This window comes from Euwallacea similis, chromosome 25 (genome assembly GCF_039881205.1).
Source record: "Euwallacea similis isolate ESF13 chromosome 25, ESF131.1, whole genome shotgun sequence".
NCBI classification, from domain to species: domain Eukaryota; kingdom Metazoa; phylum Arthropoda; class Insecta; order Coleoptera; family Curculionidae; genus Euwallacea; species Euwallacea similis.
In genome coordinates, this window is record NC_089633.1 from 1,508,660 (window position 1) to 1,520,554 (window position 11,895).

Sequence of the window (11,895 nt, forward strand, 5' to 3'; positions counted from 1 at the left end):
AATCTGAAGTAAAATCAAGGGCGAAATATTGAAAGCTGACAAAATAATGTTGATTTCATTCTTTAAAATCAAAATAAAAATTCATTCTTTCCACCAAAAAATCCAAGAACAGTCGATTTTGACAATTAAGATATGGCCGCCATCTTGAAATGACACATTGCTCAAGTTCACCACTAGAACAAAATGGCTGACCTTTTTTAAACTATTCAAGTAGAGTTTATGTTTGAATTTTTTCTAAATTCTAAACGGCAAAATCAATATAATAGATGTCACTCGATTCGCTACCATGGCACATGAAGAATTTCAACCAATGCAGAAACCATAATGGATGCCGCACAATACGAAACGTCTCCTAATTGGTTTAGATATCCCCTGCATAATGCAGCAGGGCTTATGCAAAGTCCTGACTGGCTCTAGACGTTCGCTTTAGCAAAGCTCGATTTCACCCTGTCGTGCCTCGGACCACTCTGGAACCTAATATTTTAACACTAAAAATATCCATTAGTGGAAAGTTAAACCATAACGTTGTTGTTATGACCAGAAACCGTATCGAACCGTCTGCCGAAAAACAAGAACGCAAAAATACGCACTCGAGATCAGTGAAACGTGCATGTCGTGGAGCCCGTCCGTGTCGCTCGACATTTTCAGGTCCGATAATACGTTCGCCTCGTCATTCCATCATAGATTTTTATGCCGGTGGTTGTTCCTACCCCTGGACAGACTATAAACTAAGGGATGGCCTCGGTTTTAAAATGGGGCTTAATGTGGGTTCTACTGGGACTGTTTATGACTTTCTGAACTATTATTACGGGTACTCGTTGTTAGCACCTGGTTTAGTTGGGCCCAAACCAGCATAAAATGTGTACCAAGTGCAGATATTGGTAGATAGAAAAATAATAATTCTATATTTCCATTGAACCCATTTCAAAATAGTAGACTATCTTAAATTTGTGCTAATTCTAAGCACAATCATTTAGAAGGATTGGCATTGCTTTTCACAACTTTGTACCCGTTTTTGGCAAAATTGCCACATGGTAAAAAGATCCTGTACACTTTCCTTGATATCTGTTCATTTTCCAGACACAGGATGTTAAAGTTATATTAAAAAATATTAGTTTGAAAGTAACTCCAAAAAGGTATCAGTTATTTAAATAAAACTTTGCAGATTAGATAAGACGGTTACTGATGGTGCATTTCTTGATACAAAAATTTTAGTTTTGATTCTACCATAGGCTTACAAGTATGTACACTCTAGGTATCTTTAAATAAGGAAATAGGTACATCAGTGTTTTTCTATAAATATAAGTTTCCCATTCAATCAGAAAGTGGAAAACATTATTTAACCTTCTTCATAAAAAACGTTTTTAAAAAAAAAACCATTTTGATGCATAACATTAAAGAAGGAATAAATAATAGGTCTTACATAAGTAGCATTAATTTTCGTTTCGAATTTCGGCAAATGTCTATAACGATTTTGCATTTATTTTCTGAACATCCTCTATCATGCGGTACACTTTTTTCAGTGTCACCCTGTATAAAAAGGCAGAAATTAAGCGAATAATAGTGGAATGGAGAGGAGATGATTAGTACTGTTTTATGTTGTTAGCAAAAACTGTTCTGTTCTGTTATGAGAAGAGATTTGCGCGGTCAATTTTAAACTCATTTTAACTTTTGTACCAGTTTTTACCTTCCAATCTTTTAGAGATATAGTGGTTTTGAAATTGTATTAACCACAGACCAAAAGTTCTGTAGATTGCAGATTAAACTGCTTTTTTAGCAGTTCACAAATTACTTCAAAATCAATCAATCAATGACTTTATACAAGTTATCCCAGAACTAAGTATGTAAATGAGGGGCGGCTCTGAACAAATATTCAGTCAAATATGAAGAAAATCAATAAACATGGGTGGGCAAAAGCCTCATTCCTTTTATTCTTATAGTAATCCTCTAAGTAACTTTTTGTTTTAAGATTATTATTCATCAATTCTATCATGTTATATCTCATGATTAAGATTGTCCTGCATTTACATATGATATCGCAAATACTTCCAGAAGTGAAAATTTCAAATTTGTTTAAAATTCTACTTCTGCACTAACTCTTTTACTACTCCAAACCTTTTGGTAATGCTACCGGTACCTCAATCCTGAAATTCTATTTTTAATTTAATTTAGAATTTTTTTCTCTAATTTTTATCTTATATTTAACAATTTCCAACGTACTTGTGAAAATAACACAGGAAACAAGCCAATTTTAACATAGTACCCCCTGAAAGGAAGAATTTGCCACACTATGTTTAAATGAAGAACCATATTAATTTAACCTAAAGGACAGCCTCCAAAATATCTGCATAAAGTTTCTAGATACCTTGTATAATAAGTGTACTGTGCAAATTTTATTGTTAGGTCCATCCTTATGAAAGAACTACCAATATTTTTCAGATTAAAGTAGTGAAATGGCTTGCTCAAGGCTTTATACCTACCTACCCATCTACCTACCTAATAAATTTTACAGGCAGGTAGGTAGGTACCTACTATGAAAAATCTTTTTGTACAGTTGACTTCATGAGTGCAATGGGAGATTCAGAAAATGTCCACTTTGAAGGATTTGCTGCATTGGAATTCAAAAATTAGTGTTAAATAAACTGGTTGTCAAATTAATCGCCTTCTATATTTCCTCCCTCATGTTTGAAGAGTTGCACCCAGATTTTGGAAAGACAAAGACAATACAGTTAGGACCAGGGTTATTTTTTACTTTTGCTACATCAGTTTAGGATTAGCATCTGAAAAAGGCCCTTCTGAGGGGAATATATTACCAGGTAAATTTGTAGCAAATGCAGGTATATTTCTTTGGCTTCCATTCTGACTCTTACATAAAATGTATCTATATAAATTTCTAGAATAGCACAGTTTAGGAATATAACTTTTGTATTAGTTTTTTGTTTATTACTAAACTGTGGCTATAGGGATGTTCTACTAATAGTTGGAGATATATTTAGAAATGGAAAATTAAATATCCTAAGTGCTAAATCATACATCCCTAATTGTACTTTTTACCACTGTCTCCAAAGTTCATTTTTTCCTTAAATGTTTTTTAAGGAGTTTTTTTTAATTCATTTTTTGGGTCTAATTCAGCCTGTAAACTCAGGCTGACTATAAAGAAATTATGAAATGTTAAAAGAGATGCTAATTAACATCTTAGGTTAAACTCAGGAACACTCTTTTTTGGTTGACTGATTCCTCGATTTAACTCTTAGACTTATCTCTAGATTTGTTTTATGTGAACCCATACAATTTATAATTATGTGTTATAATTAAATTAATTGAGACCAACAGATAGTTCCTTAGAAATGATGCAAACACAGCAAGGATTTAATAGATTTATTCCTTTCCATGGAAATTATTTTCTTGGTAGTTATCAGGATATTAATATATTGGCAATAGTGCAAAAAAAATCTAAACCCCACCTAACTCTTACCAAGGAGACAAAAGTTCAATAGAAATCACAAAATAAGTGTATATCATTGGATAGTTTTCATACTGTGATGTTTCCAAATTTCTGAATACACCTCTTCAAAAATATGTCATGACAGGCATAGTTAGTTTATAGTAACTTTTGTCATACTTACATTCCTTATATAACAGAATTACTTTATATACACAAAACCTCAAAAATGTTCTTTTTATGTTAATGTAAAATTGGCTGCTTCCAGAACCTAAAGCACATCTACATTATATTAATAGGTATGTTGAAGGTATTATTTAAATTCCATTTTTTTTTAGTTCTTGAGGACTGTCTTGAGACTTATCAGAAATCTTATCCCCATGCTATTTGCTAAATTTTTGTTTAATGAAATTTGGAATCAGAGCATGCAAGGTAAGGTAGACTTTTCCAAAAGTGATTAACAGCAAATTCATGACTTTCAAATTTCTATAAGGTGTAAGAAATACTGATTTGGCATCTAGAACTATGTTTATATATTTTTTCTCATAACAGTGGAACAGTTTCAGGGACACAATTTCCTCTCTTCTCACTTATCTAATAGGCAGATGGTGAAAAACATAAAATGAATGAATAAAAATGAGTTTTCTCATGGTTTTGCTCAAGTCATTAATGTGCAGTAGGGCTAAAACAGCTGCCAAAGGGCTCAGAAACGCCCCTTTTAAAGTGCAACTACAAGGTAAATGTTATATTGCTACTTAACTATATTTATTTTGTGGTATTTTGGCAGTATTCCTTAGAAATGCAATTAACTAGGTAATTAATGTAATATTACAAGCATGTATTTTAGGAGGGTTGCAATACATGTGTCCCTTTGAATGGGGGAAATTTATATTTTGGAGATAATTACCGTTTAAAATATTCCCTTATGCGTTCTTCTCTGATATTCTCGGGTAAATTTCCTACCCACAAGTGTCTAGTCTCTCTGACCATCGTGCCCTAAACTCCACATTGAGGAAACGTTGTTTTTTTGGCGCACTAAAGACACTATTTCACAACACAAAACCAAGCCCGTTTCGATTTTCGCATTTTGTCGCACTATACTCGCTCCGATCGAGTCGGCTCGCCCTCGATAGCCACCACACAGATTGCGCACCTCACATCACTCGGACAATCGCACGGGGACACGGGGTGAGATTTTCACGCGCAATTTTCTTGCACCCGAACCGGAAATTTACAAGAAAAAAACAACACGGTTTTTGCACACTAAACGCCCCCGGTTTCTGGTGCCCCTTTTTTCGCTTCTTTGGGCTCTGTTCGCTGGTCGAAGTGCTGACGCGGGCCCGAATTGCTATTCTACGTTGCTCCTCGGTTGTTGGGCGCGCTGTTGCCAAGTCATTTATTGGAAAATACCGCGCGCTGGAGGTGAATTTTAATGGCCTGGGTCTAGACCACGGACAAGAGGTGAAATACCTCATGAAGGTAGCTTGCCACGATTTTGTCTTGTTTTTTCTGTTTTTCCAAAATTGAATTTTTCCGTAATTTTTAAAATCTGGTAATAAGGCGTTTTATGAATTTAACATTAATTTGCTTCTGTGTCAAAAATTGCAAAAATAATTAATTATGCAAGTGCAACAAAATGGCGCCGATTTGTATTTAACATTGCGTGTTTTGGCTGCTAGTTTGTCGAAATTCAAAACCAAATTACGCCCAACCCAAAACCTAAAAAGTATATAAAGACATCGCAGTACAAAAATGTTACATTTTGTAAATGTCAAACTATGAAAGCCAAGTAACCTCATGTTTTCACAATAAATATTCTAAAATCCATGATTTTAGTTTTTTTCACCCTTTCCAATAGTTTCATAATTTCAAATTTTTGGAAAGACTGCAAAATTTCCAATTCACTGAGTTTTTACAATCCAGTGTTCCTAGTTAAAATGATAATTTTCAAAAAAACTATGTTCTTAAACATTCTCTAAAAATACATTCAATTTCAAGATCGAATTTGAGGAAAATTGATATTCGATTTCACAATGGCAACAGACACTATGGGCTGTTAAAAAAAGGACTTTAATTCATAGTCTCATCATTTTGAATTCGAACGCCAATTTAAAAGACTTCAAATTCATATTTCCCTATTATTTATTAATATAAGCAGAAAAAAAATAAACAAATGTCGAATCAAAAACAGGTTAGTAATAAAATTTGCATGAAATATAGGGTGGCCCATTCATAACGCAGAATTCGATAGCATCTAAATTGTCGTTAAAAGCGTTAAAATTGGAATAGTGTGTATAGCTGCAACTTCCCAAGGTTAATATGTAGTAATGTCAATCTTAAAATCTTAAAAAAACAGTTATTAAAGCAGCCAGAAATACAAACAATCGGACATTTCTCCAATAGTCACAATTTTGAGAGAATATCTCAACAAAACGTTATTTCACAACAGAAGAACGAAATAAAAAAATATTTGCCTGCGGTTTGGATTTCCGTAAAATCTCCACTATACATATAATCTCAAGTTGATCGGGTTTGAACATTCGTATAAATAAAATCCAACTATCCTAAACCACACTCTTAAATCCTCTACTTAGATATATTTCCTGTGCTCTCTTGGAAATGTCTATAAACCTGGCAATACTGCGCCAATTTCCGAAACAATCACCGAGCCGCGCGCTCAGCGCCGAAACGAAGCTGCGCACCTGACGAATCGGACTTCGAGGGCAGGCGCATTCTCACGTCGGATGGTTTCGTGTCGCCACCTCTAGCCTTCCTTTATGTTTTCTCTCTGTCATCTGGACCGCGGCCGTCCCTACTAACCGACTCAAAAACGTTGGACCTCGATTATTTTCTATTTTTATTTTAATTCGTTGTAGTTGTTGGGCATAATGTTTGTTTTTCTTGTATGTATATTTAAGTGACACGATATGGCATGAGAGAAGGATTTACGGGGTCATTTGTGGCTTTATGACGACGGATGCATGAGGCGAAAATGAGGTCTGAGATGTTAGGTGTTTTATTCCGTCATGGATATGTCAGCAGTCGCTTTTTTTCAAATTAGTACAAGCGAATGGTTTTCGCTCAAATTCACGATTTAATTTTTGATGGAAAATTTATATGTATTTATATTATTGCTCCTTAATTAAAAATAATTAATTTTGATGAACTAAATTAACGCGTTTAAGGGGAATAATGCGGTTGATATTGTTGCACTGATAGCGCAATTGTGCAGGTGCCGGGTGCCCAAATACGCCATTAGTTCAAATTGCGACCGATGAATGGCCGGCTTTCTCAACTATCTGTGTTTTATTTTGACATTTTGTAACGTGAATTAAGTTTCTTTATTTGCACTGTTGCTTAAAAAACTAGTTTGTTTCACTTAGGAACTAATACACAAACGATCAGACTTACAGAATAACTGCTCACATGGAAATTTTGACAAGAAATGATGCAATTCACTCCTTGAGGGCGGCTAAGACTGGAACTGGTGTAGACGACTGCCGGCCATTTTGTTGCACTGACGTGAACTTTGTTTTCGACGTCTTAAATTGAATTTGGGTGAAATTGCTTATTCTAATTCAAATGAAATAGACGCTTTTCAAAATCCTTTCAAGTTCTCTTCGACTTACTTTCCGCAACGAGGTACGAAACAGTTGGGAACTAATGCCGAAAACAGCAGTTTTCCTACGAGAAACCGAGTTTGCTGGCAGGTGAGACCGAACTCTTAATAGGTGCTTTTTATTACTAAATTTTAATGGAATTCTTCCTTGAAATATTCCAGGACGTTTTCTAATTTCAAATTAACTAACGCTTCTACTACGTAGTTATTTTCCACAACGAATCCAATGTAACCCTGGCACACATGCTATTTTTTCTATTAAGCAAAACGTTTGTATTAATCATTTTGCTGGTCGCAAATCGAGAACGATAAAATAATTTGTTTCAGAAAAATCTGCAACTATTTATGTTAATTTTCTGCGAAATTAATAGTTTAACGGCTTATTTATAGACTTCCTGCATCACTGCGGCTGTTTTAAATTTTCGATGTTTTTAGCAGAGGGTAAACCTGAAATATCTAGACTATAAGCAGCTTTTCCAACACGCTCGACGCTTAATTTGAATTCAATGTAACACCCAGTGTTTATTTATGTAAATGAACTTAATACCAGAAAACGCTTACCTGCTGTGTTACTCAATGCAAGTGTACAAATTTCATATTTCGCAATAAAACTGAATCTATCGCGTTCTAACTGTTTATCGAAAATCGTAAACATGTTAAGATATTCGTTAGTACAATAATAAATAACAATTTCCGGCTTAATTTACTCTTTACACTATTGAACACATAACTGCGCATTATATGGTTAGTTTTTAAATTCTAAGTTTGACTAGAATTTAGATTCTTATTAGAAAGAGAGAGAAAAACACGTTTTCACTAACCTTGATGTATAATCCCTTCTTTGTGGTGCTGTTCATGGAGTAGAGTAATGATATTTAATTTAAACATTTCTGATAACAAAACGCTCCTGAAGGCCTGATTTTGCAAACTCTTGTTAATTTTGCTAGCAACATAAATTCTATGACGTGGCGAAATCAGAGCAGAACATAGGACAATTTTTGTATTTCCACGTAAATTACCTTGCTGCTAAGACTGCCAGCAGTTTGAAAAAGCACACCTAAGAGCTAGGAGGTTAAACTCCTGGTAACTTTACCAAGAATTATTTACCATCAACTTTAAATTTACCACCAATGGAAACTTCGAAATGGAAACAGAGTGTTAGACAAAGGAGTTTTTTTTTTAATTTGGACCCGATCACTGTTGCATCATATAAACACAATTTTTAAAAAAATCACGTTGGTTTTAAGTTTTTTTAGCTATTAATTGGGTATGACTTCGTTTACATTTGCGATGGTTCAAGAACTGGCAATTTTTGAATTGGAAAAATAACATTAAAGTAACATGACGTTGACATACTTGCGGCGCAAATTTCATTCCGCGAGTGTTATGTAAAGATTCTGCAGCGCGAATATTTTATCGAACTTCCAGAAATCAATAAAGTTAATACACTTTATTAAACACGTGCAAAAGTGTCTTTACCTCCCTTAATTGCCGACCAAACTGCTTTGCGTCCTTCGGTTAACTGCGATCGGCAGGCTTGTTAGGTTAGTTCAGGTTGCAAATAGCTATAATATAATTTAATAATGAATATCTTAATAAGTTAATAAAGCAGTAAAGCAGAAAATTTATTCATTCTCACTTCTTAGATCTCTGTTTTAATTACAGCGTAGGATGACTTCTGCTTCTTTGCTTACTAGTATTTAGGTTTTTCCTCCACTTGTGTCTTTTTGCCGCCTGGTGCATATGCATAGTTTGCATATTACGTAACGCCGGGCCTGCCTTAAGTTGATAGACTTCATCCTTATTTAATCCCATGAATGGAACGGGGAAAAAATATACCAATTTGAGATACCTGACGCCGACCAATCGCTGGCCGAAACCTTCTCGATATATGCAGATCTGTCAAGTCCCTCAAAACTACCAAAACTGGTTTGTTTTATAAGAGCAGATTACGCAACACTGTATGACGTGTTAAAATTTCAAGATTTTATAAATGGGTGCTATTTAGGCATTTTTCTGTTTTAATATTGCATTTTTCCAGTTTTTTGTTGCGTGATTTATTGAGATTCGGTTTGGTAGATGGTATCAAGATATGTATAGAATGTCTCAGCCGTTAGCGTTTGATCTTACCATAAGGTAAAGTGGGATACAACTTGTTTTTAAAGAGTAATTTTTCAAGGCACTCTGCAGAGTTTTTGAAACCATCTTGTACCCAAGGAACCACGACGACTGCCACTACAAACGTTGATTTCACGAAAATCAAGCGCAGGGTGGCAGAAACTGCTAGCCTGTAACTTCACTAAGATACCTCGCAAAATCATCGAATTTGAGGCACACCGTACATACAAAGGAAGGCCAAAGTATTCGTATTAAAAACGAAGCTTTTGATTTGCGATAGCACGAGCAATGGGAGGAAAATATAAGTATTTTATTTGATCAGTTTACGAGCCCTAAAGGTCTATAAAGATGGCGTATTGCATTGTATGTTTAGTCGCGGCGTATCTAATCGAATGCTCCCTTGTCATTCCGTTTTATTTATTCGTTCGACAATAAGAAAGTTAACAATTCCGCCATGACTTGGCGCTTTGCAGTCCGAACCCCGGTGTTTTCCCAACGAGTTTTATAATCCGGCCAAGTTTGACGACATTCGTGGCACATCCACGTCCGCTTATTTGCCTATCACGCCGATCACCTGACGCCTCAACATCGTCTAATTAAACACCGACCGACGTTGAATCATATTTTCAAATACTCCGCATATCTCTCTCTCTTCAACAGAACAGATCCCTTTTACCTGTGTATTTACAAACCATCTCAGCAATCTCCATCCTCTAAAAATAACTAATTTATTTCGAGCCTCGAGATCGACCAAAAACTCAATAATGCCAGCCGTTCGCATTCCGGCATTGCACGTTGCGGCAACGTCGCTTTGAAGCCCGGTTTTCAGGACGGCTAGTACGGAGGTTTTAATTGAAGCTTGATGCTTGGACGGGTCCACTTTTCGAGCCGGGGGCAGGTCGGTAGAGCTTTTTGTATTGTCCCGAACCGTACAGCATTATAGACCGTTACGTTACATTACAATAGCTCGCTTTTATTTTATCTTTTGGTTGGGTCGTTTTTTAATACCGTCCTTAAGGATCCTGTTTCCGTTCGCATTGTTGGAAGGTATTCAAAACAAGTGCATTTGGGTTTATTAGGCGCAGTATAGTATGGCGGCTTTCTAAAATGGCTGCCTTTTGTTTTATACCAATTTAAGAGACTTAGATGATCGTATATGGCAGACGTTTTTCTTGTTTAAGCGTCAGATATCCTTTCATGATCTTTCTCCAAATACAGCAAAACGAGCTTTTTTATCAGATTAACTTTCACAAAAACGTTGAGAAAACGACAAGTTTCTCCTTAACTAGGTAGACGCGTTCGAGTCAGCCCACCATTTTTAACTTTGATAATGCGAGAAAAAGGCTCTGTCTTTCCGAACGTGCTGTTTTGACCGTATTATGCAAGCTTGCTATCTAAATAGGTGTATTAGAGGACATTATGTAGTTTTTAGGACAAAATTGCTCAGAATTACTAAGAAGATACAGTTATATAACCGCCCACAGCGGCCATTTTGTTAGTTACGGCACCTCTCTCTATATATCTTAAATATTATCCAAAACACTTATTTCGGTAGATATTTCTTAACTACTAACCCAAAAAACCCGTCAAACAAAAAGGTAATCCATCGAACTAAATTAATCCCAGAACACTGTAATCCATGCAAATAGGAACCCCGCCTTTGTGTTACGTGTAGCGTTGCGCTCAGTGCCCCGTTCGAATTCAAAATGGCCATGCCGATTTCAACTTTCAACGGTTCGTTCTCTGCGTTCTTCGGTTCTCCCTGTCTTGTCTTGTTTGTGAGGCTTGGCCAGGCTGTTAGGACAGCATTATTTGTGCCTATGCCCCCACTCTGCCGAGTGTTTACGAATTGTAATCGATCGAAGTGGGAAGTGGGTTTGTGTCGCCATGTTGGTAGGTTTAAGTTGCATGTAGCAGGATCGTTTTCTTGATCTTTGGAACTACAAGAGGGCTGAGAAATCGATTTTTTGTTTTTAGGTTTTGAAGTCTCTTGTTGAGTTGCCGTCGAAATGTCGGTTTCGTCGCTGCGTTAAACTGTTCTGTCCCATATCATTCACAGATGCACAGCTGTCGCAAATTGTCAAGTTAATATATCAGAATGGCAACAGCGCTTCGCTGCCTCATTTCTTACGTAGTAAGCGGTGCCTTTAAAATAACCCATTAAATTTTGTTTAGCAGATGTCTTCTTGGGAAATTATAATTTACTGTTTCTGTTAAATCTTATTACATCATATTCTCTCTCTATAAACTCGTGAGGATGAACATAATGTAAAAAAAAGTTTGTGGCCTTCCTACAAAAAGAATCAAGCTTAAATAGAAATGGAAAGAAGACACTGAGAAAACAACTATTTGATAAACATTAGCAATCTTAATCTTTCCACTTCACAATCTAAACTACAAAGAAATTCAGAGAAAGTGCTATGCGATTAACTTATGAAAACAAAAAGCGTTAAGGGGTTATTGCACCAATGCTCCCGACGCAAGATAACCTCTAAAAGCGATTTGTGGTCAAAAATAATTTCACAAATTTCATTAATAAACTGAGATTATACCGAAAAAGAAATGTGTAATCTTCATCAAAAAATATACCTGATGTCCTAGGATTGGTGGAATGATTCATGTAAAAGATAAAAAATTCTCAATTTAAAGTTTATTTTTTGAAGCTCAACCATACTTCTTTGAAGAGTAATTTTCATTAAATTTATATGTTTAATAA

At 35.5% G+C, this 11,895-nt stretch overlaps 1 protein-coding gene across 3 annotated transcripts in view; it reads right to left on the reverse strand.

Moving 5' to 3' along the window:
- The window catches only part of spen (split ends), a 69,463-nt gene extending 64,644 nt beyond the window's left edge, over nt 1-4,819 (reverse strand). Inside the window, exon 1 of one of the 3 annotated variants that reach the window (XM_066402245.1) lies at nt 4,350-4,819. In XM_066402245.1, coding sequence (XP_066258342.1) covers nt 4,350-4,432 — 83 coding nt within the window. In that variant the 5' untranslated portion in view covers nt 4,433-4,819. The remainder of the gene's footprint in view (nt 1-4,349) is intronic. The other 2 variants (XM_066402243.1, XM_066402244.1) reach the window with 2 other exon arrangements.
- Between the last annotated feature and the right edge of the window lie 7,076 nt (nt 4,820-11,895).